The 26,921-nt window shown below is 33.9% G+C and overlaps 1 protein-coding gene across 2 annotated transcripts in view; it reads right to left on the bottom strand.

The window, feature by feature from the left end:
• VWDE (von Willebrand factor D and EGF domains) overlaps window positions 1-26,921 on the bottom strand; it is a 62,761-nt gene that overhangs the window by 29,424 nt on the left and 6,416 nt on the right. The window contains exons 3-12 of one of the 2 annotated variants that reach the window (XM_045564025.1): window positions 25,401-25,632; window positions 18,589-18,654; window positions 13,611-13,858; window positions 12,958-13,047; window positions 10,309-10,453; window positions 7,151-7,368; window positions 6,831-6,904; window positions 5,006-5,273; window positions 2,312-2,520; window positions 1,198-2,168 (exon numbers count right to left, since the gene is read on the bottom strand). In XM_045564025.1, coding sequence (XP_045419981.1) covers window positions 1,198-2,168; window positions 2,312-2,520; window positions 5,006-5,273; window positions 6,831-6,904; window positions 7,151-7,368; window positions 10,309-10,453; window positions 12,958-13,047; window positions 13,611-13,858; window positions 18,589-18,654; window positions 25,401-25,632 — 2,521 coding nt within the window. The remainder of the gene's footprint in view (window positions 1-1,197; window positions 2,169-2,311; window positions 2,521-5,005; window positions 5,274-6,830; window positions 6,905-7,150; window positions 7,369-10,308; window positions 10,454-12,957; window positions 13,048-13,610; window positions 13,859-18,588; window positions 18,655-25,400; window positions 25,633-26,921) is intronic. The other variant, XM_045564027.1, reaches the window with a different exon arrangement.

The raw sequence follows: 26,921 nt of genomic DNA on the forward strand, positions 1-26,921 counted from the left end.
TCTGATAATATGACATTTGAAAAGAGAAGTGAAGAAAGTCAGTCATAAAGATATATGGTGTAAGATTGCTCCAGTGAGAAGGAATAGTAAGTGCAAAGGTCCTGAGGTAGGAACAAGCCTGGGTCCTTTGTGGAACAGCAAAATAGCCAGTGTGTCTGAAGCGCAGTGAGCTGGGAGCAGGGGAGACGGTAGGTGAATTAAGTGAGAGAGGAGCCTTAGATTATCTGGGGTCTTCCAGCCATGGAAGGGACTGTGGAATTTTACTCTGGAAGAGATGGAGGCCATTCAAGGGATTGAAGCAGAGGAGCATGATCTGACTTACATTTCAGTGGGGTCACTTTAGCTGCTGCACGGAAAATAAGCTTTGAGGGAATCTATGATAATCCAGGTGAGAGATAACGGTGGCTTGGACTAAGGTTGTAGCAGGGAAAGAGATGAAATGCTTTGAAGCTAGAGCTGGATTTGCTGCTAATGGATTAAATTTGAGGCATGAGAGGAAAAGGACAGTCAAAATTGACTGCAAGTTTTTAATGTGAGCAATTAGAGGAATGAAATTTTCATTGACTAAAATGGAAAATGCTGTATATGGAAAAGGGCAGGATGGCAATGGTGGGAGGGAAACCAGGAGTTACTGGTTTACTGGTTAAAGGAACCAAACCAACTTTTTAGAATTTCTTTCTCTAACATATTGAGACAAAATAGTTTGTACCACATAGATGGGTTAGAGGGAAAGAGTTGTAAGCAAATTAGTGTAATTAGCAAAATAATATAAACATAGTGTTTTAAAAATATTAAATTTGAGTTCTAGGTAGACAGTTATTCTCTACAGGTAGAGAAACCAGTTGTGCGCAAAGGCCCTGAGGTCAAAGTAAACCTGGCATTTTCGAGGAGCACAGAGACCAAAGTGGCTGGAGTGGATAGACAGGGTGACCGCAGCCGGGGATGAGTTTAGAGAGACACTGTGCACCGGGTCACACTGTGTCTTATAGGTTGTTATATTTACTTCAGCTTTTACTCCTAAGAATATGAGATGAGATGCAGTTAGAAAATTATTACTGTATTAATTAATATAACTTGAGGTTTTCGCCTATATAATCTGAATGAGTACTGTTAAGATACTGAAGGTAAAAAAAGAACAAAGACATTTTCATAATCAAATATCATATGCAATATTAAAGTTTGAGGGTGGTCACTTACCATATACATCACTGCAATCATAGGAACTAAAGCCTGAGAAACATGCACAGCCCCATTCCATACACTCCCCATTGCCACTGCACAGATTGGGGCATTTTAATACTAACAGAATGTCTTCAATTGACTTGCTGTATTCTTCTGTGTTATATTTCCCCTCTTCCAAAATTCTTTTTTCACATTCATTTTCTAACAGGGCCACACCTGCTTCTGCCCAGCTAAGATCATCTTTTAACAGAACATCCTTCACACACATATCTATAACACTGTCTAGTCTCTTGCCAAGAAAAGCAAGACACAGCCTTCCTACGCTGGAGTTGGCTAGAGTCTGCTGACAGAGTGCCAAGGTGCTGCGTTCAGTGAGGCCGGAGGGTGTGGGCCACGAAGGGACAAATTCTTGGTGGCCATCTTCAGCATGGTCCTCGGGGAAAAAATAAGTAAACTCTTCCAAGTCAGTTTGGCTGAGACTTTGGAAAGCAAACAAAGAAACGAAGTCATTAAAGTTTTGCCGTTTTCCTCTGTTGTGTTGATTCCGCCTCATTTCTCGGCTGTGGCTACCTTGATCCTGCATGTGTTTCTCATTGTCCACGTATTTAGGTGCATCTTGTTTTTTATTCCCAGCATGTTTTTGTAAATTGAAGTCCGGTTTGGTTAGGTTTACATGCTTCTTCTGTTCTTGTGGAAGTAAATTCAAATTATTTTCTTCGCCAGATGTATGTTTGTTTATCCCTCTGATGAGAGTGTCTGAATTAATATATTCAGAGGTGACATCTAGTTCTGGTATCAAAGAAGAGAATCTGACATGTTTCAGGTCTTTGCAACCTGAAGCAGTTTCTGATTGAAAAACACTATCCAGATGATTCGAAGGTGGATACCATAAAGCAGTGTCTGATGAGCAGCCGCAATAGGATAGTTTTCCAGGCGATGTCAGAGAAATTGGCAGTGTGTCAAACATGCTCTTTCCCGGTAGAATCCTTCCCAATGGGAAACAGAAAAGGATAGTAATTTGTACATGAACATTTTTCTTAGTCATGTGTTGCAAAAAAGCAGAGTATTGAGTCACCATCCATTTTAAGTCTAATATTAATACAATTACAAGTGAAAAATCGTTTCTTACCTCCATTCATTAATAAAAGCCACACAATTATTAAAATTTTGATCAATTTTGATCCCATTTTTATCATGGAAATCATTTTCTGGATTTTCATCAAAGGTACCACAAAGTCCCAGAGTGTTTCTGTAATCTGAACTAGGGGCTCTGATTGTTAAACTCATGCCCCATTCACTAAGATCAGCACGAATGAATGCTCCAGAAGAAAACCAAATCTGAAATACGGAAATAACCAATACAGGAATAAAAGATATTGAAGTAATATTCAATTTAGATAAAGAAAAAACTATAATTTAAAAAATAGGAAATATTCCTTCAACATAAAAAGAGAATAAAATACTGATTTTTTTTTAAACTACAAATTTCCTTTTAATGTTCTATCCAAAAAAATGGGGTTTTGTATTTTGCTGACTTGAAATTTGGTTACCATAATGATTTTTTATTGAGGTTTGTTGTTTGTAATCTCTTTATTTAAATAATTTAAAATAAACTGAATAGCCCGGTACTGTTCTAAAAATAGATACATAGATCAATGAACTAGAATAGAAAACTGAGAAGTAAAGTCACATATTTACAGCCAACTGATTTTTGACAAAGTCAACAAGAACAGACATGGGCCAAAGGACATCCTTTTCATTAATGGTGCTGGGAAAATTGAACAGCCATATGCAGAGGAATGAAACTGGACTCCTATCTTACTTATCATATACAAAAATCAACTCAAGATGGATTAAAGACTTAAATGTAAGACCTGAAACTATAAAAAATACTAGAAGAAAACCTAGGGAAAACTCTTCTGGACATTGATCTAGGCAAAGAATCATGACTAAGACCTCAAAAGCTAGGTAACAAAAATACAAATAGACAAATGAGACTTAATTAAACTAAAAAGCATCTGCCCAGCAAACTAAATCAAGAGTGAACAGACAACTTGAAGAATGGGAGAAAATATTTGCGAACTATGCATCTGAAGGAAACTGATATCCAGAATTTATAAGGAATTCAAACAACTCAACAAATAAAAAAAAACCACAAATAATCCCATTAAAAAGTAAGCACAGACATTTTTCACAAGAGGACATACCAATGGCCAGCAGGCATATCAAAAATTGCTCAAAATCACTAATCATCAGAAAATTGAAAATCAACACCACAATGAGATATCTTGCCCCAGTCAGAATGGCTATTATTAAAAAGACAAAAAATATCAGATGTTGGTGAGGATGTGGAGAAAAGGGAATACTACACACTGTTGATGGGAACGTAAATTAGTACAACTTCTATGGAAAACAGTATGGAGATTTCTCAAATAACTAAAAGTAGAATAGAGGTGATGCACCACCTGTCTCCATCACAGAAATATCACCTCTCTCAGATCAGCCACTTGGATGTACTATATATGTGGAGAAGCTATCTTTTCTAAAAATCACTGAAGATATACCACTGTGTTTGTTCTTCTAGTTCTTTTCCCTTTTAACTTTTTTAAAAATTAAAGATAGTTTTTTTTATTTTTACAAAAATGGTATGTGTTCATTACAGAAAATTATTTTTAAAGCAAATAAACCTTACATTCAAATCAACCAGAAGTAGCTGATGTTAAGATCTTGGTGCAAATGCTTTGAAAACCTCTTTTATATTTCATGCATATCTCTGCCTGTCACTATATACACACCTACTCCATCCTTTTCATGACTACAAAGTGTTCTCTTATGTGACATCATTCTATTTAAAGTTTTGGTTAAATCCTTTTATTGATCACCAATTGTAACTTTCCTTCTTTTAAGGAGAGATAGAATAAACATGATTGGGGCTATACACATCTTTAATAATTTATTACAATGAATTTCCAGAAGTTAAATTTCTTGCTAAAATAACATACATAGGTGCAGGTTATATATAACATACATGACCTCTGGAAAGACTGTAACTACTTCTACTATCTGTACTCTTGCTAATATTGTATGAGAGATGTTTGATCTGCATTGACTTACTTATTTGATTACTAATGAATCTAAAAGTTTTTGTATTTTTGTTGGTTATTTGTACTTTTGGACATATTTATCAGTTTGATTTCTTTTGTGAAATGCCTTTTTATATTATTTGCTCATTTTAATTGATGTGCTGATTATGCATTAGTGATATATGAGTGTTTTCTATATTGACTGCATGTTTTAGATTTAGCAAATATTTTCCCAATTTTTGATAGATACAGTTATCTCATAGATATGAAATACTATCTTTGCAAAATATTAGTGGATATATAATTTTGGGTCTGTTTCATATTCTTTTTCACTTGTCTACAAGCCCATTCCTGAGGTAGTACCATACTGTATTCATTTTAAAAGTTGGTTATCTATTCCCGAATGTTTATTCTTAATTATATCTGTCATCATCTTTGTCTAATATACCATTTATTAGACACTGTCAAAAATATTTTTAATAAATAATTCACAAAGTTGTCATAGAGAAATTTTGAATAAGGCAGTTTAGATTGGACAGTTGAAACTATGTTGTGTCTATTTGTATGTGGTAGGAAAACAAAATTGTATTCATTGTAAGATCATAGTTTAATCTAAATGATATTTTCTTCAACAAACTAACTTTGAAAAATGATAGCTCCCAATTTAATAGAGATGAATAGAAGTTTATCCAAAATGAGAAAAAGGAAAAATACTTTCAATGTTAAAGAATTATACATACTGTGACTTTTCTTCCTAAGTAAGATTCACTAATCTTGATATTGCTGGTTACATGTTGGCTCTTTACGAATAAATACGGTTGTGATTCGTGAAGCTGACCACTGCACATATCAAAAGTAACTACATCACCTCCTTCTTGGGCAACAAACCCGCAGTTACATGACACAGGATGAAGACTTCCACAGTCCCACTGACGTACATGGACTTCAAAATCACGTGACATACTCTTATAAAGCATAAATGTTCCGGTCTTGAAATTATCATACACCCTATTGATGACAAAAGGCAATTGCATTAAGAATTAGTGTAAAATATCACACTATATGTTACAAATCAAAAATATGTATTGAAGTTATTTATAGGCATTCTCTCTATATGTATATCTGTATATATAGATATAGATGTTAGAATGAGAAATCTAGATTTCCAATACCTTTATGTATCATGAACATTCATTTGTATGCGCTGAATGAAACAAAGTAGTGATAAACACCTCAACTCTCCCACTACTTCTTTCTCCCCTTTCAACCCTCTAGTCAGTCAAGTGGCTCTCCTTGAGCAGGGCAGGCTTGCTGAGTGGTCTTCTCCCCATATGTGTATGCACATGGCTGTCTCCCTCACCTTCTTCAAGTACTTGTCCAAATGTCATCCTCACTTAAAGGCTTTCCATAACCATGCTATTTTAATATAAATTGCAACCGCTACTTTCATCCCTCTCTTTCCACCTCTGATTTAGTTTTCTTCACAATGTGTATCTTCTTCAGACACAACATATATGCTATTTATTATGTGTGTTTATATCTGTTTCCACCTATTCAAAAGTCACCTATTTTGTTCACTGCCATATCCCCACTACTTAGAACTTGGCTTGTCACCTAGTTGTTGCACAATTAATCTTTGAATTGTTGTATTAATTCATTACTATGCTTTCTTGAGGTTTTTCTACCAAAACTTCCAAGCCTTTAGCTATGACCATAAAGGATTCTTGCATGTGGGATCAGTTCCTCCAACTTTTCAATACCTGCTCAAACAGATGGAGTATAACTTTCTTTGAATAGGTTCTATATCTATTCACTTATATTGAATGATTTTACTGACACTAATCACATTACAATTTTTTATTTTAAAAAATCAACTACTTTGAATCATGAGGAAAATTTTTGAGTACAAAATGAGGTATTCTCATCATTTTCCTTAAAGACATCTTAGAATCATTAATCCCCAAAAACAGTATAACTGAGTTTAAATCTTTCTAGGCAGATACTAATAATAAGATGGCTTAGATTACTTTTTGGTCATTTTTCCCATTTTACTTTAAATTCCAGAGGCAAACATCCAGATATTCATGATGATTATAATAGTTTTTCCCTTGAGTATTCTTGTCAAATATTAGGAGTCATTCACTTTAAAATTAATTCTAATGTATTAGTTTAATCATTTTGCTTAAACCTTAAAGTTTTTTTTATTATCTTATAGAAATGCAACTCAGTAAATATCTCTAGAGCAAATAATTTAATCATTATTAAAAATAAATAAATGGTCCAGCAAAAATGATTGTCTGCCTTTGTAATAATCTTCATTTTTACAAGTTCTGCCTTACAACTAGTCCATATTTTTTTTACTAGGGACTAGATTTTGAGTCAAAAAAATTCTACAGAAACAAACTAATATCTTGAACCAAGCCATTAATGACTATACATGCCTTACTTTCTAATTTTTCAGTGACTAGGACTAAGAAATTATAAAACAGTATGCTGTTTAAAATAAAGCAACAAAACCAAGAAAAACCAAAAACTACTAAAAGAAAAAAAATTTCAGGAAATTACCTGCCATCAAATGTAATTATATGTGGGTCAGTAAATGAATAGCAGTAAGCAGTTGGGACATCCTTTACTCTGATCTTAAAAGCAAAGATATTTTTGGTAAATATGACCATTAATTGTTATTTAGTGATAGATAATAAATTGGTTAACAATCTCAATAAATTTTTAATTCATTATTGTTATCATAGTTATTGAAAATTGAATCTTTTAAAAACAAATAATTTATCAAATAATTTTTAAATGAAAAGTTTACAGGATATAGTGATAAAATATACACATTTTTTAAAGCTTAAATTATAAAGATGTTTTTGTAACTTGTCAACCTGGATGCTGTCTGGAATGTAGCTGTTCCACAGGAAATCCTCACTGACTATAGGTTGCACTACAATGTTTGTAACTCTATCTCCATCTCGAGAAAAATCTGCTACAGCTGTGTAGTGCACCAAAGCGTGGCTGCAGCTTCCATTCACACAGGATGATGTTTGATGAAGGTCCACATGGCAGGAAGACAGTGCCAAATTTAAGCCTAGGTGTTCTTTACCTGTTTTTATTTAAAAAAAAAAAAAAAGGTTGAAGATTTTCCTAAAGGAATACACTAATCAAAGCATGTAATGACTTGATTAATGTGGGACACTGAATTGAAAAATTATTCTTAAATTATTTTCTTTCTTAAAAAATATGGTTGTGGCAGGGCGTGGTGGCTTATGCCTGTAATCCCAGCACTTTGGGAAGCCGAGGTGGGAGGATTGCTTGAGGCCAGGAGTTTGAGACCAACCTGGGCAATACAAAGAGACCTCATCTCTACAAAAAGTAAAAAAGTTAGCTGAGCACAATGGCATCTGTCTGTAGTCCCAGCTACTCAGGAGGCTGAGGCAGGAGGATCGTTTGAGTACAGGAATATGAAGTTGCAGTGAGCTGTGATCATAACACTGCACTCTAGCCTGGGCAACAGAGGAAGATTATGTCTAAAAAAAAAAAAAAAAATATATATATATATATATATATATATATATATATATATATATATATATATATATGGTTGCAATTTTTGACTGAATTAGACCAGAACTATTAAATCTACCTGGTTTTTACAAATAATTAACTTCAATATATACATACATATTACTATTTTCAGTAAAGTTATAAATCCATATGCATCTAGATAACATTCAAAAGCAATGAATAAAATTTATCCTTGTTTTTGTTATATATATGTGTGTGTACATATATAATTCTAGCACTAAGAAACATAATTTCCTTTCTTTCTGCCTAAGAATTGTACCTTGGGCCCAGATAATTCTGTCATATTTCTTATGGCATGTATTCATGTTCCATCCATTGCTGAATAATAGCAATGGCTTTAAAAAATAGAAAAATAAAAACAGATGAAGATGATCTCACATCAGTAATAAACTATTTCCTATCACCACCCAAATGTCCCAACATATTCAGAAACTTGAGATGCTCCTCACCTATAGAATAAAGACTAAGAAAAATAATTTGGAAATGAAATGGTAACAGAGGAGGAGGAAGGAAGTCTAGGAATTTGTATAACTAAATAAAAACAACAGATTCCCTCAACACTAGCCACAAAGGAAGTATGCCTTCATATCCAATTAATGATTTCAAAGTCCTTCCCAGAATCAAGGAGAAAGAAAGATGTTATTAAAAATTTTCTTTTCTCTTACACACATTTTTAGGTATAAAATTATATTGGTCAGATATAGTTATACTGTACTAGATTTAAAATTATTGAAAAAAGTTTTTTATGCATTTTTCTAGAAATATATACTTTTCCTATGCAAATCAAAATCACATCCAAACTCTTAACCAGCTTCCTAAGGTGACTATGGAATATTTCTGGCTTAGATGTCTGAGTTAGACACAGCCCATGACATCATTTTCCTGAGTCTATGGTATGAGGGCCAAAAGTTATTCTTTAAGTCTGTGAATAAGCAACATAGTCTGTGTAAAAATACACTAAGAGAGACCAACTTGTTCCCCATGAAAGTAGACACTTAATGGAAATATAATTAAAGAAGACAAGATGAGGAATATACACTATGAAATCCAAATTTTCCTAAAGAAAAAAAAGGAAACAATTTTTAATTGACAGAGAATAAGAACATGCAAACTTCTAAAATGTAGGCATATATTTAGGCTATTTTTATATTATTATATCAATGTTTTCCTTGTTGAAAGATTTGAAAACATGCAAACACATTTTAAACTATACTTGTAACTGAAGGAAATTTTTACCTAACACCATTTTGAAAAGTATCAATGACATCATCCTCCTCCTATTTTCCCAATAACCCACAGTATAAGAATATTTGCATAATAAGATTTTCAGAGGTAGCTTGAAATAGAATTGTATTAAATAGATTGAGAGAGAGTGTGTACCTTCGTATTTCATATTTCTGGGCTTTAATTCAAAATATAATGTTGCTCATGTGTGCTCCTGAATCTGAGTAGCTGGGTATTATCTAAACCTGTTTACTGTCAAGTATCTTATAATGACCTCTCTTAATTCCTCTTTCTAGCTCCTTATCCAACTCTTTTCTTGGGTGCATCATTCCTATGAGACTCTATCTCTCCTTGCTTTTTTTCCTCTTGTTTCTCTGATTTAATTAGGTATAATAAAAATGTCAAGATGTAGATACACTGTGTTTGGTATATTTACTAAACAAAATGTCATGTTTTATAGTGAAAAGATATGTGGTATGTGCACAGAATTGTAAACTCTCTTAAAGGTTATATTTTCATTTCTGTATCTCTTATTTGCTTTGATCTCTACATCAGGGGCTTAGGGGTAAAAAAGAACTCAATCAACCCAATCACTGTTTCCATGGTTTGTCTTCTCATATTTTATCTTGTTCTGTGGGTTCTGTGGGAGGATTTCTGCTCCCTCTATAGGGCTGTGACAGTGATATACATGTGGCCATGCATCAGGATATCTAAATAATTAGTAAACTACATAGAAGAATTTTAAGAAAAAAAAAATCCCAAACATAAGCTTTCTTTAGGGAGAGAAATCCAAAGGATGCATTATGAGATCTATGTTTCATAAGCTTGTAATTTCAATGTCGCTTATCATAACTCCCTCATTGGGGACAATTTGGAAAATCTTAAAGAGCAGTTTGTCCCTTAATCTCCAAAAGCAAAGCAAAGGAAAAAAAAGTGGGAGGATGAGAAAAATAGGAGGAGAAAGAGGGGTAAGAGAAAGATAATAATGAAGAGGAGATTGTTCACTATTATTATTTTTTATTTATGCTTTCAGCCCAGGAAGAATAAATGTGAATTGCTTTGGCAATCATGAATTTGGCCCAATATTATTCATATGATTGATCTATAATTTGATGTAAACATGTAGCATAATTTATTATATGAGTACACTCCAGCGACTTTTTCTAGAGGGGGAAAAAAGCATTAATTATTGTTTGAAGTCTAATAATAAAATGAAATGAATTTAGTATATTACCTTGATCAATAGTTTTCAGCTTTAATGAAATTTTGCATTCTTGATCAAGCTCACTAAATTCAGAACAAACAATAGGAACTGTGCTCTCTATCCTTAACTGGTATTCTTTCCCATCTTCTGATATAGTGCTCAATTCAGGTTGTAGCTGGTATAAAAAAATACGTAGAGAAGTTATGTTAAAATAGAATTTATTTCTAAGGTTTAATTTTGAATAAGTATTTTCTCAACAGTCCATATTTTGCTAAATGAGATAGTAATAACTTAAGTGCTGGAATTTTTTATATTTTATTTTACCTTATTTTATTTTATCTATTTTTTTTATTTTATTATAGAGATGGGTTCTCACTCTGTTGCCCAAGCTGCAGTGGCCTGATCATAGTTCACCGCAGCCTCAAACTCCTGGGCTCAAGGGACCCACCCACCTCAGCCTCCCGAGTAGCTAGGACTACAGGCATGCACCACCATGCACAGCTATAAGCACTGGAATTTTTTTTAACTAAATAAGACCAATTAAAATGAAACTCATAAAAATATAAGCAGCACACAAAGAAGAGTACATGGAGCTGCTGCACTGCTGAGTTTAGAATCAATTTGGTTCCCCAACACATGCTGCCTTAGTGATTCTGGTTCTGCAATGGCGCTGGAGAATGGAGAGAAAAAAATGATTCCTATTTTCTTCCAAGAGTCCAGTTATTCTTAGGGATTAATATTCAGCATTCCAATTAGAAATGTAAGTATTTTTAATACATTAATCAAATTATTGTTGTTATATGAAATCTCAGCTTCTGAGCACTGCTGCAACCTGGTCATTATTGGGCATCTACCTAAAGGAACAAAAGTCATTCTATGACAAAGACACCTGTACCCGAATGTTTATAGCAGCACAATTCACAATTGCAAAGATGTAGAAACAACTTAAATGCCCATCAATTCACAAATGGATTAGTAAATTGTGGTATATGTATACCATGGAGTATTACTCAGCTATAAGAAATAACGGTGATATGACATCTCTTTGGTTCTCCTGGAGAGAGTTGGAACCCATTATATTAAGTGAAGTATCCAAAGAATGGAAAAACAAGCATCACATGTACTCACCAGAAAACTGGTTTCCCTGATCATGACCTAAATGCTCATTGGGGAATGATACCAATTGGATATCAGACTGAGGCGGGGGTGGGGGGTGGGGGGAGGGGATGGAGGTATAACTACATGGTGAGTGCCAGGCGCACTGTCTGGGGAATGGACACACTTGAAGCTCTGACTCGGGGGGATGGGCGGGACATGGGCAATATATATAACCTGAACTTTTGTACCCCCATAATAAGCTGAAATAAAAAAAAAAAAAGATTTGGCTACCTCTCAAAACAGCTGTTTCTTAGCACTAAACATTCTACCTGTTAGCCTATTCAGAAACAGTACCTGGCGGCTAAACATTGGCCCTTGACGTTGTCTGCTGAGTGCTCACCAATGCAAAGTAAAACATTCCTGTGTTCCCATGGTTTGACCTCTGCTTCTCCTGACACTGTGGTTGTGCTATTCTGACCACGTGGTCCACTCTTCTTACTTCCATCCCTGTTCACTATGGTATATACATGGACTTTATTAAGGAACAGAGTTTATCCTGGTCCCATGTCCTATTCTCACAATCTGTCAATGATCCCATCTTGTCCTTGAACTAGGAATAAGTCTAGGTCAAACTCCAGTCCTATGGGTGAGACTTCCCCAGTGCACAGTGCTGGTCTGCCTGGACCTATTGATATTTCCCCCTCCCCTTCTACCACTTCTGAGTTTCCTGTCACCTTTTCTCATCTTCTGGAATAGCTCATCGATTTTTGGATCCCAGTGCTACTAGCAACAACCTTATAAAATATTGCCTTGTTTAGTTGGCTCAATCTTTGCAGTCCATAAAACTCAGAGCTCTGGTATGTGTATACCACGGAGTACCACTTAGCTATAAAAAGGAATGAATTAATGTCTTTGCAGCAATTTGGATGGAACTAGAGACCATTATCCTAAGTGAAATATCTCAAGAATGGAAAAACAAACACCAAATGTACTCTCTAATAATTTGGAACTAATTGATGGGCACAGAAAGAAGTAAAAATTGAAAATCAAGAAGGGAAAAGAGGGGAAGAGGGAAGGGAAAAAACCTAGCTAACAAGTACAAGGAACAATATTCAGGTGATGAGTACAATTATAGCCCTGACTTAAAGCATTGTAAAAACTATCCATATAACAAAAACATTTGTTCCCCCTTAATATTTTGAAATTAAAAAATAATTTTTAAAAGTCCCTGAGTTCTAGGTCACTTCAACTCCAGTCAGAGGCTCTACTACTTTGCCTGCTACCTGTCTTTCAAAATGCATGCTAACTAAATATTGACATGCTAACTGTTAGTAACATGATGGAATAAATTATGGAAATAGAGCTTTTGTTTTATTTTAATAAAGAAATGCAAGTATATCCCAGCCTCAGTTCATTAACAGGGATCCTCAAACTTTGTCGTGTATTGGAATTATTGGGATTATTCTTCAAAAATAGAAACCCCTGGGTCTCAACATTCTGAGTTAGTCTGTGATGAGGCCTGTGATGGGAAACACAATTTCAGAGGAATTATCTTTCTGATCCAACCCCACTGCCACTTACCTTAATGCCTGCAAAAAATTCTTGGCTTTCAACGGCTAAACTTTGTATGTGCAGTTTCTCCAAGAAAAAGACAGAAGCACTACAGAATATCTATGAATACAGTTATCAAATAATTATTCAGCAATAAAATTTTGGAGAAAATATGTGTAAATTATTATCTTTAAGTTCTTAATTTTAAATTTTAATAGTGCATAAGATAATGAAAGAACTAAATAACTTAAAGTTTGCATAGTATTTCAGAAAAATTCCATCATTATAAAATATTACTTATTCAAACCTCAACATAAAGTGCAGCAGACTTTGTATTCAAGATGTATCTAAAGGAGGACAAAGTTAACATCATTAAAAATTAAACTATTTTTTCTAGGATAAAATATATCACTTTAAAATGTGAAAGAAACATATATTTATAAAAATTCATCAATAATAATCAGCAAATTGCTAAAATGAGGTATGCATAGATAGCCACTAAGATTACTAACTCATCCAGTTATCATTAGAATTAGCACAAGTGCCAAGGAAAAGACAAGAAAAACATTAGTATTTTATATCCTGGGGACAAAATCTACTTTTAAGATATAATAAAAAAAATTATGTTTGAAAATCAATACATTCATGAAAACAAAAGAAAATCCAAATGTTTTTGAACATACCCTATCTCCAAGTCTGAGATTTATGCCATCAAGTTCTAAAAGAGAGAATGGCTGAACTGTGGTCTCTTGTTTCAGCTCCTCCTTGATTTCTTGAGAAGAAAGCCTAGACCAAGCTATGAGAAATCCCACTGAGTTGTTTGCAGGGGACACATCGAAAGCACACCTACAGAAAAGTCTGGACTCAATCAATTCCACCTTAACCTCTGGCCTTCCTGGAGGTGGTGGTGGCAAGGAGGCAGACAGCTGACCTGGTGGGAGAAAATGCAGAATTTGTTACTGGGACTCTTAAAGAATGGAGACTGGCTTAAGGAAAAAGCACTCAATGGCTATATAACTCTAGCATTTATCCTAAGAAAAATTAAAATAAATTTAGAAAAATGATTATTTCAAGCAATAAAAAAGTTGCACATTCACATTGAGACCTGTAATCACACAAATATTAATATCGATAGCCAAGCAAACTTATCAGCTCATCAAGCTTATATCAAAGCATGTTGAATATCTGCCTTTGAAAAGTCTAGCTCTTGAAAATAAAAGTAATTTACATTTTTAAGCAATTATGTTTTCTAAAAGATGGAACAAATAAAATTAAGGTTTAGTACAATATAATTTCTTGTTATTAAGCAAAATAGAATTGTAAAAGGAAATGACTTTCTAATTTACTCTTATAATTTTATCTTATAACTCAGCTAATTATTATTCTTGGTTGAAGGAAGTATTCATTGCAGAGGTCAAGTATTAAAAAGCAGTGTTATACTTTTCATTTTCTGAGGTTAAATAAATTTGAAGTTGCCTCTAGAACTCATAGGAAGATTTTAAAGTTTGTGACTCTGGTAATTTGCAAAATTACATCTGGGTAAAGAAAGGTTTCTAAGTAAGTTTTTGCATTGTTTTGTTCTGTTTTAGAAAATAGAAAAATATTTGAGTGAAAATTTTTAAAAATAAGTTTTTAAATTTTCTAAAATTTAGAAACATTTTTTCTATCATATACATGATAATTTTTTGACAATCATAAAACTAATCTTTCAGCCCTGTTATGTATTAATAGATTTTGAAAAATTCTGAGACCTTAACTCTCTTCTGTGGGGAAAATGTACTTTCAGATATTATGTTTTATTTATTTTTTTAATTTTTTATTTCAAAATATTAAGGAGGTACAAATGGATTAGGTTACATAGATCACTTTTGTAATGCTTGAGTCATGGCTACACGGGTGCCCATCACCCAAATAATGTTGATAGTACCCATTAGTAGGTTCGTTTCTCCTCCCCTCTTCCCTCTTCCCTCTCCCTCCTGGTTGATTTCCACTGAGTTTTACTTCCCTCTGTGCAAATGTGTATGCATCAGTTAGTTTCAATTTAATAGTGAGTACATGTGGTGTTTGTTTTTCCATTCTTGAGATACTTCATTTAGCAGAATGGCCTACAGTTCCATCCAGATTGTTGCAAAAGGTATTAATTCATCTTTTTTATGGCTGAGTAATATTCCATGGTAGACATATGCCACATGTTATTAATCCACTCATGAATGGATGAGCACTTGGGTTTATTCTACGTCTTTGCAATTGTAAATTGTGCTGCAATAACCATTTGAGTGCAGGTGATTTTTTGATGAGAAGTCTTCTTTTCTTTTGGGTAAATACTCAATAGTGGCATTGCTGAATCAAATGGTGGGTCTACTTTTAGTTCTTTAAGGAATCTCCACACTGTTTTCCATAGAGGTTGTACTAATTTGCAGTCCCACCAATAGTGTGTAAGCGTTCCTTTCTCTCTGCATCCACGCCAGCAACTATTGATTTGGATTTTTTAATAAAAGCCATTTTGACTGGGGTAAGGTGATAGATATCTCATTGTGATTTTAATTAACATTTCCCTGATGATTATTGACATTGAGCATTTTTTAATATGTTTACTGGTCATTTGTCTTTCTTCTTTTGAGAAGCTTCTGTTCATGTCCTTTGCCCACTTTTTGACAGAGTTGTTTTTTTCTTGCTGATTTGTTTGAGTTGTTTATAAATTCTGATTATTAGCCCTTATTGGATGTGCAGCTTGTGAATATTTTCTCCCATTCTGTAAGTTGTCTATTTTCTCTGTTGATTGTTTCCTTAGCTGTGCAGAGCTTTTTTGTTTAATCAAATCTCACCTATTTATTTCTGTTGTTGCCATGATTGCCATTGGGGTCTTAGTCATAAATTCTTTGCCAAGGCTGATATCTAGGAGAGTTTTTCCTACATTTTCCTCTAGAATTCTTAAAGTTTCATGCCTTAGATCTATGTCTGTTATCCATCTTGAATTAATTTTTGTGAGTGGTGAGAAATAGGGTTCCTGTTTCATTATTCTGCATGTGGCTATCTAATTTTCCTAGCACCATTTATTGAATAAGGCTTCTTTTCCTCAGTGTATGTTGTTGTCTGCTTTGTCAATGATCAGTTGGTTGTAGGTAGATGGTTTTATATCTCGGTTCTCTGTTATGTTCCATTGCTCTATGCCTCTATTTTTATACCAATACCATGCTCTTTTGGTTACTATAGCCTTGTAGTATAGTTTGAGGTCTGGTATTTGTGATGCCTCCAGATTTTTTCTTTTTGCTTAAGATTGCTTTGGCTATTTGGGCTCTTTTCTGGTTCTGAACGAAGCATAAAATTATTTTTTCTGGCTCTGTGCAGTATGACTTTGGTAATTTGATAGGGGTTGCATTGAATTTGTAAATCACTTTGGGTAGTATGGATATTTTAACAATGTGGATTCTGTCTATCCATGAGCATGATACGTTTTTCAATTTGTTTGCATCCTCTGTGATTTCTTTCCTCAGAGTTTCATAGACTTCCTTGTAAAGATCTTTTACCTCTGTGGTTAAGTATATTCCTAGGTATTTTATTTTCTTTGTAGCTATTGTGAATTGTATTGAGTTTTTGATTTGACTATCAGCTTGACTGTTATTAGTATATAGAAATGCTACTGATTTATATACACTGATTTTATATCCTCAGGCTTTGCTAAATTTATTTGTCAAGTCCAGGAGACTCTTGATGTAATATTTGATGTTTTCCCGACACAAGATCATATCATCAGCAAAGAGTGAGAGTTCAACCTCCTCTTTTGCAATTTGGATACCCTTAATATGCTTCTCTTGAGGGATTGCTCTGGCTAGGACTTTTAGCACGATGTTGAATAGAAGTGGTGACAATGGGTATCTTTCTTTTGTTCCAGTTCTTACAGGGAATACTTTCAACTTTTCCCCATTCCATATGATGTTGGCTGTGGGTTTGTCATACATGGCTTTTATAATTCTAAGATATATTCTTTCTACGCCTTGTTTGTTGAGCTTTTTAAAATGAAAGGGTGCCGAATTTTGTCAATTGCTTTTTCTGCATCTATTAAGATGAACATATGGTCTTTGTTTTTGCTTTTGTTTATGTGGTGAATCAGATTTACTGATTTATGGATGTTGGACCCTGCTTGCATCCCTGGGACGATGCCCCACTTGGTCCTTGTGGGTTATTTTTTTGATGTGCTGTTGAATTAGGTTTGTTAGTATTTTATTGAGGATTTTGCATCTCTATTTACGAGGGATATTGGTCTGTAATTTTTTTTTCTTGTTGTTGTTGTATGCTTTCCTGGCTTTGCTATCAAGGTGATACTGGCTTCATAGAATGAGTTAGGGAAAATTCCCTTCTTCTTAATATCATCGAGTAATTTCTGTAATATGGAGACAAGGTCTTCTTGGTAGGTCTGATAGAATTTGGCTGTGAATCTATTTGGTCCAGGGCTTTTTTTGTTGTTTTGGGGAAGTTTTTTATTACTATTTCAATCTCACTGTTAATTACTCGTCTGTTCAGGAGTTCTATTTCTTGCTGGTTGAGTCTTGGGAAGTTGTGTGTTTTCAGGAACTTGTCCATTTCCTCTACATTCTCTGGTTTATGCATGTAGGAAATCAACCCAGAATAATTTATTTTAAGGATTATTATAAAAGTCTTTTTAAAAGACAAAGTATATTAATTTTTAGACCTGGCATCTGAACATAATATGACTTATCCTGATTTATTTTATGTCATTATAGCTATTTCACCATATGAAACACTCTAATTAATAATATTAATTATATGTCGACAGTCTCTCTTTCATTTTAGAATATCAGATTTGGCTAACAGACCCCATGAAAAGGCCAATGTTTCAATAAATAATTTTAACTTCTGCCGGTCCTGTAGGTAGATGACATACATTTTATCACTTAGACTATCTATTTCGATTGATCTACTTTAAGGAATATTACAGTCGGGGGATTTCTTAATATGTGAAATAAACTTAAAACATTAAACAAAATAATATATATATTGAAAGGAAGAGAAAAACTTTGACCACCTTAACATTGTTGATGTTTATCTTTCAAGACTTATTTGGCCCAAATGCAATGATTCCTAAAAAAATGGGATTATACTGTACAGTCTGATTTCTTAGCTACTATATACCATGAATATCTACTAATGTCAATGAATGTACTTCTACATTGTAAAGCTATTTGCAAAATATTTTGTCATTATTTATGTATCATAAGTATTGAATCAATTAGAAGTTATTGGGTATTTGAAGATTTTTTCTTTTTTCACATTATTAGAAAAATGGTGTTATAACTATTGTTCTTGAATACTTCCCAAATAGTTCTCTAAGATAGATTTTTAAAAGCAGAATTGCTAGGTGCAAATATATGTGGATTTTTAAGAATGCTGAGATGAATTGCCAAATTTTCCCATGAAAGATTCAATCAATATACACACATATTTGCCTAACGCTCCATACCTCTGCCAACTCTCAGACTATTTCTTAAAGGCACAATAAATTTGTTTTTATTTTTGATATCCACCAGACTGTGGCTATGTCAAATATTAGCCTAATTCAACATCTAAAGCCACAGAACATAAATACTTGTTGAAATTGCTAGTTTATAAATACATGATTAAAAAACAAAATGTAATACTTACGGACACAGCCCCCTCCCATTTCAATTTCATCTGGGCCACATGGGTGTAATTTTACATCAGGAATAGCTGCAAAAGGTAAGGATTGTATATTTATTCAATTGGACATCAAGTTATAAATCTACATGTATCAAAGATGACAATTCCTTGGAGAAGTATGTTTTAATACAGAATAAGACTTTTCTTAGCTGTCTTCTTTATTTCTTTTCATAATACATTTTTTTCCTTTTAATAATGAGATTGGTAGTTCTTCATAAAACTAAACATACTCTTATGATATAATACAGAAATCATGCTCCTTAGTATTTACCCAAAGGAGTTGAAAACTTATTTCCACAAAAAAACCTGAATGTTGTTTATAGCAGCTTTATTATAATTGCCAAAATTTGGAAGCAACCAAGGTGACTTTCAGTAGGTGAATGGATAAATAAACTGTGGTGCATCCAGACAATATGAAATATCATTCAGTGCTAAAAAGAAATGAGCTATCAAGCCATGAAAAGAGAAGGAGGAAACTTCGGTGAATATTATTAAGTGAAAGAAGCCAGTCTGAAGAGGCTACATACTAAATGATTACAGCTATATGAAATTCAGGAAAAGGCAAAACTATGGAGACAGAGAAAAGATCCTTGGTTTCCAGGGCTTGGGAGGAGTGGGGTGATGAATAGGCTGAATGCAGAGGATTTGTAGGGCAGTGAAACTACTCTGTATGCTACTGTAATGGTGAACATATGCTATTAGAAATTTGTCCAAATCCATAGAACGTACAACACCAAGAGCATACCCTGATGTAAACTATGGACTATGAGTGATAATGATGTGTCAGTGCAGATTCAGCAATTGTAACAAATGTACCATTATGGTGGGGGATGTTGATAATGGGGGGGTATGCATGTGTGGGGTTAGGGGATATATGGGAAATCTCTGTACCTTCTGCTCAATTTTGCTGTGAAACTAAAATTGTTCTAAAAAATGAAGTCTATTTAAAAAATAAAAATGAAACACATTATAATCTCCAGAAATTTATACAATAGTTGGTTTGGTGCCAGTTCCTTGGTAATTCATTGATATATTAGAATGTAGTATTTCTACAAAACATCGGGCGAAAATACACTGCTCTCCTGTCCAAGCACTCCATAAAATTGTGTCTCATCTTTACTTGAAGGTTCTTCCAGTCTTTTGTTCTTTCTACTATTTCTTTTTCCAGGTTGCTTTTATAGAAATGCAGTCAGCATCCTGTCTAAAAGATTTAATCCCAGGATTAAACAATTAAGAATCCCTAGAAACTGTTAGCAAAGAAAGAGCAAGCCATTTTGGCTCCAAACTTTTTTGTTTCTTCCTGATTCAAACATATGGCAATCATTAAACTATCACAAAGTAGCAGTTGACAAGAAAGGACGCAAACAAGTAAAAAACTAATTTCAAAGCATGCGAGATGTGGAATACTTGAGGTCCTAAGTACAATAGTGGAGCACTGCTGGGTTGTACAGCTAAGCCTGAGTTAGCACAAGGAAAGCCGTAAAGAGGAGATGCTTGATCTGCATCACGAAGCAGTAAAGATTCATAAGATGTCCAAGCAGAGAAAACAAGTGCAAGATATGGAGAAGAGGAAGAGGATGGAGCAAAAACTTGTAATTGGAGAGATATCAATGACAGGTTGGAGAGCATCTTAGTTGAGCATGCAAGCTTCCTGAGATTAATCTAGCTTTACCATTCACTCACTAGCCGTGATGTTGGGCAAGTGCCTATTTCCTCTGAGTTTCTGTTTTCTGTCCATAGAGTAGGGATTTTTATTGCATGCATCCCACTCCATTGCAATGGCCTCAACGATATACTTCCAGCATGCTAGGAAACCTCTTTCCTAGACATTTTTGCCCTTGCTCTACTCTGCCATGATGGCCATATGGCTTGTTTACTTTGGGATTTCTCCTATCCTCACTTTCTTAATAGCTTTATTGAGGTATAATTGACTGGACATATTTGAAGTATAATTTATGATGTTTTGATATATGAATACACCCACTAAAGTATAACCACAGTCAAAATAACATTTCCATCACCTCTAAAAGTTTCCCAGTGTCATTTTGTAGTCCTTCCACTTGCCACTCCTCCACATTCACAGGCAGCAACTCATCTCCCCTGTTACTAGGTTTAGATTACATTTTACAGAAATTTATGGAAATGTAATTGTACAGTATGTATTTTTTGTCTAATTTCATTCTACATAAATGTTTGAGATTCATCTATGTTTTGGGTCTAGCAATAGTTTTTTTTTTTTTATTGGGAAGTAGTATTTCATTGTATGAGCTTATCATAACTTGTTAACTTGTTGATAGACATGTAGGTTGTTTTTAGTTTTGGCTATTTTGAATATAGTTCCTTTGAACATACACGTAGAAAACTTTTTATTGATGTATGCATTCATTTCACTTTGTAAATATCAAAGAATAAAATGGTTGAGTCATATGAGAAGTATATGTTTACTTTCTAAGAGACTGCCAAATTATTTTCTAACATGGTGTACCATTATGTCTTTGGAGAAGTGTCTGTTCAAATCTTATTATGAAGTTGTTTTCTTATTATTGAGTTCTGAGAGTTACTTATATGAGAGTTACTTATATATTTTGAATCCAGTTCTTCATTAGATGTATGAACTAATCCTAGGCTATGGCTTCTCTTTTCATTTTCTCTAGTGTGTTTCAAAGATCAGAAGAATAAAAGTTCATAATTTTGAGGAAGTTCAAGTTATATTTTTTAATGAATCATAATTTTGGTGTTATATTTTTAAAATATTTGTCTAACCTAACATCACAAATATTTTCACCTAAAAGTGAAAGTGTTCCATTTTTCATCTTCTCCTGCATTTAAAAAAATGATCATATTTTAAGATTCCATTTTATGGCCCTTTTTGGTTGATAAGCTATAATGTTTTGTTTTATTTTAGTGAGTGCTTTAGAGGTTATAATATACATTTTTAACTTTGAATAGCCTACTTTTAATGAACACAATGCCACCTCATACGTACTATAAGGACCTAACTAAACTGTGAATTAGAAATACAGAAAATGTAAAAAATATATGTATTTCCATGGATTCTCCTTAAGATAAAACATTCCCAATATATACATATTTTTGTTAGAATGGCTTTGATTTTAAGTATGATTGTGAATTAATGTTTCTTTTCTTATTTGGCTTTTCAAAATCTCTAAGGATAAATAAATCATGTAAATGTACATATTTGAATTATAATAAAAAATCTTCATGGGAACTTACTGTTAAAGTGAAATCTTACTCTCTAATTTTTACTGTTGGTGATTTTTAAAATAAATAATACAGCTTCTAAGATAAGATATATTGGCTAGAGGCAGCAATATGTCCAAGTAAAAAGCAACATTTGACAGACTGCCTTTGAAGATAGAGGTGAGCCTGAAAATGCTTCTAAAGTAGTTGTGATAAGGCTTTTTCCAAATAAGCCCTTTCAAAGGGAGTAAGTTTCAGTTAGCACAAGCTTTCCTTCACCTTTTCAGCTTTCTTTTTTATTCTGTCTAAAATGCAGATAAAAAGGCTATAACTGGATCTTCATCCTGTCAACATGAAGGAAAAGATTAGCAAATCACGGAAACTTCAGCCTGACATTGTAAAGTGGCCAAATCACCATCAGCAGTGAAAACCTGCTCCACATACTTGGTAAGTAAGAAAAAGAAACTCTGAAGTAGGTTAAGTGACAGTCATTTTTGTTTGCTATCTATGCAGTCTAATTCAAGTTCTAAATGGTATTTCAAGGCAAGCTTTTATTGGTAAATCAGAGAAGACAGTAAGTCTGCTTAATAACTTACACATTAAGAATAAAAAATTACTGTCTCCCAGAAATTCCCTATCCCTAAATATATGGAGGATTTGAATGTGGAGATAAAAGAGGTAATTCTGAATATTTAAGGCTGAGAAAATGAGTGGGCAGTAGTGACATTAACAAAGCAACAAATAAATTTTGAAGGAGTGTCATAAAATGCAAATTTTAAGTATTACTTTTAAAATTCAATGTAAACCGTAACATCTCTGTTGAAATGACTATTTGTATTTTATGGTATTCTCTGGTTTGAAAGTTTTGTTTTCATTTTTAACAGTTGTCAGTGTTTCTTAAACTAATGTAGGTAAATCATTGATCTTCCATGAAACAGAATTTTCCACAAACATTTGGTAGTTTTACAGGAAGTTTTACAAAAATTAACTACTTTTTATGATAAGAATACTGGAAAATATTTTTTAATCTTTTCAAAATATCTCATCTTGGCTAACTAATGAGGCTGATGAACCTCTCCAGACTTTCTCCTTCCCAATGAATGGCACTAGCTCTACTAAACTGAGTAGATGCTGCCCCTCCTTAATAAACAGGCTGTGAGGACTGTGAAGATTTACCAGCTCACTCCCTCAGGATAATTCTCCATAGTCTTCTCAATGCACAGAGGACAAAATACAGAACTCTCTAAATGATCACGCTTGTTGCCCTTCCATACTCATGTTCCGTAATGCTCTCTCACACCTTGAGATCCAATATTTCTGTCCTGCTTTCACTCTTGTAGGCACAACATACACTTATTGCCTTAGGGCCTGTCACCTGCTGCTGTTGCCATTTCCCCTCACTCTTTGTCTGACCAAGGGCTGTTTACCCTCCAGCTCTCAGCATCAGTGCCCTTTTGTCAGAAGAGGTTCCTTCTGGTGACACCTCATTACTAATGACATCCTCTACTCACCTCTGGTGTTCTCTTCTACAGCAATTTTTAATCTTATTCATACCATTAATTGCAATTTGTAATTGCATGAAAATTCTGTGCCATGAGGTCAGGGATCACATTTGTTTTGTTCATTCCTCTAGAAGGACTTGCCCTGTTGGTTGGAAAAAAGGAATGCCTCCAGCAGCACAGTGTGTGAAATAATCAGTGGATTATTATACTTGTGGAATATTGCCAATAAATACTTGTTCAAATTAATAAATTTTATAAGTTTACTTCCGTCTTAGTAAACAACAACTGTAAATCATTTCTTTTTTACAGATACAACTACTGCCTTGCAATGAATGATAAAGCAAATCTAAACAATTTTATTTTTCATAAATGTAGTATATATTCCAAAAACAATGAAATAATAAAATGATATGTTGAGAACATTATCTTTTAGTCCCTGTTGTCATGCAGACAATAATGTCTTATTTGCTTAGAGATTTTAGCCAATGATGCTATATTTACATCAACTTTAGAAGTCATTTGGAAATATTATGGGGTGCTTGTCATTGCTGTTAAGAAAAAAGAATGTGTTACAAACTCCCCCAAATATTAAAATTGTTCTTTTACATTTTCAAAGAAATAATTAACCATAAGAGAAAACTTAAGTTTTTTTGCTGGCATCAGGACAAATTTTCGAGAGGTAAGAAAGCTAAAAACTTAAAGGAATTAATTGTTCTAACATTACTGGTTCAAATTCCATAGCTATGATGAGAAAAATGTTCTTTAAGACTGGATATATATTTTATATATATTTGGTTATTAAAACCCAAGACAACGTTTCATTTTAATTACTATAATACCTAAGTAAATTATATTATTTATTTTGTTGTATCTGTGTTATTCAGGGTTTGCCAGTTTGGAGAACCTAACAACCTCAGGACAAAAATGTTCATCATAAGTGTTACCCAAATAATTATTGTTTGATGGATCAAGTGTTTGCCTACTTTGATAACACTGGTCTACAGCACTATCTCCCAGCATTTTCAGTCTCCTAGATATATATGGTTGAGCCCAGATAATATTAATACATTAGGGGTTGTTTTCCTTCCATAACTGGTCACACATGAGCACACTCACCCTTCTCCCAAACCTGTAAGATAAATTCCTCATTTATTAGCTTCACTATTATCTAAACAGTCGAAGCAAAAATTGTCATTATGTGGTTTTGAGCTTCTTACATCGGAGGAGTTGGGCTACTCCTTCCACTAAACGAGTGGCTCAGATATGCATTTGGTGAATCCCTATTTTGTTCAGGACACCAGGTCATGAGACCCTGATGTAAAGGGCACATTGTTTTCAAAGAGTTCATAGTCATAGAGTACAGAGAAAAAGAAAACAAAAAATTTCATTAATTATCTGTGGGGAGCTCTACGATGCAGTGTTACAGGAGCTCCCAGCAAAGATCTTTATTCCACAACATCCCCAGTCAACACCACGGTCAGCGTCATGCTCTTGAAGCTGATGTGTATTCTCTGTCTGCAAACGTCATATCCCCTCTTAGATACCAAAACAGAGCTCTTGAATCCTCCCTCTCCCCACGGTGATGTGTTTGTACCCTAGTCTTTCCCATCTTAATTGCTCAAGCAAAAACCCTAGATACTGTCCTTGATTTCTCTCTTTTTGTCTTGCTCATCACTGTAACCCCAAGGCCTAAAATAATTCCTGACACAAGATACACATTCAATAAATGTCGGTTAATGAAAGATGAAATGATATAAAGTACATATTTTCATGATAATTTTTACTCACCATTCTTCATCCCTTAATTAAAGGGTGAAAGGGCTTGAGGAAACAAAAGAATTTTTAACACACAATCATTAGGTTCATTGAGGATTTTAAGATCTTGGCAAAGAATTCTAAACAAATCTGGCCAATTTAAGACAGAAATTTAGCTTCAATCTAGCGATAATGGTAGACCAAGTTTCTTACTGAGATTTGCATTAGCTCAATACAACTTATCCAGAGGATAGTACAAACACATGAACACACAGTTTCATAATTAGCAGTTCATGTGTATTATTGATATTTTCTTACCTTCTGCACAATAGCCCATGCATCCTTGAGTGGGTTGTAGTAAGTACACAAAAAATTCCCCACAGTTTCTTACAGACACCGGAATTTGAAAGAGACAGCAGTCCTTTCTAGTGCTGAACAAAAACTGCCACGTGGCACAAGCTGTCAGTTGCTTGATCTCCCCAGGAGGCGGCAGTGTTTCTGAATCCCTCAGAGAGAGCCAGATGGGGGCCTGAGTTCCACAGTGGTTCACCTTTTGCATCAGAGAAAACGAAAGTTGAAAATCCAATGTATTTTCACACATGGTAGATATATCAACTTTGTGTTTTCTTTTAAACAGCCTTTAAAATATTAAATTTTCCATCGTTTCTAAAAAATCTAATAACTTGAACCTGAACTATACGAGAAAAAGTAATTGTAAGGAATACTAATTTTAAGGGTAGACACCTCGTTATTTATATATTATAATATATTCAGTGTAAATACCTGTATTCCACTTGTTACATTCGCATTGTAAAGAAGAGAAATTCAGTCTTGGATAATTTGCTAAAATAGATGATACATTCTAAGACAAAATAAGTCAATCTAATCTCAACATAGAGTACAAAGACATACTGATCTTAGAAATTTCTTGCAAAATTGCTAGAAATAGTATATATAAGAAGTTAATGCATAGTTCAGGAGGCAACAAAAATCAGGAAAAAAGAAGGGATTGTTCAAAATCTGGCAATGGAACATTTAGCAATTTGGAGAAAATAAAGTTAAAGCCTTGCTTGAAGCCAATTATCAAAGTCATTTCCAGATGAAAAATAGAATTAAATAGAAAATTAACCCAGGAAAAATAAGGAGAAGCTATATATAATTTGGGAAGAACCAGGCACATACTAAAGCATGACCTGGGTAAAGCACTCAAAATCCTTTTCTTTTGTATTAGATGAATAGTGGTACCCATGTCAAGGTCCTACGGTGAGGTACAAATAAAATAATGTATATAATGCAACTTCCACATAGCAATGGTTCAATAATTGTTAACCATATTATAATTCCTAATATTATTTTCATGCTTAAAAGCAAAGGAAAAATCATAGAGGAAAGATTGATAGATAGGATTAAATAATTTTAAAAATATAAAATAAATAAGAGTTAAATAAGAAGAAAATTACTTCTAACTAATATATTTAGCATGTTATTTATTGTTATATTATTGTATTTTTTATTTTATTTTAACCATGGAATATTATCCATTTAAAAACTCTTAAGACTGGCCGGGCACGGTGGCTCACATCTGTAATCCTAGCACTCTGGGAGGCCGAGGCGGGTGGATTGTTTGAGCTCAGGAGTTCAAGACCAGCCTGAGCAAGAGTGAGACCCCATCTTTACTAAAAATAGAAAGAAATTATATGGACAACTAAAAATATATGTAGAAAAAATTAGCCGGCCATGGTGGCACATGCCTGTTGTCCCAGCTACTTGGGAGGCTGAGGCAGGAGGATTGCTTGAGCCCAGGAGTTTGAGGTTGCTGTGAGCTAGGCTGACACCATG

Source organism: Lemur catta, chromosome 11 (assembly GCF_020740605.2).
Source record: "Lemur catta isolate mLemCat1 chromosome 11, mLemCat1.pri, whole genome shotgun sequence".
Lineage (NCBI taxonomy): Eukaryota > Metazoa > Chordata > Mammalia > Primates > Lemuridae > Lemur > Lemur catta.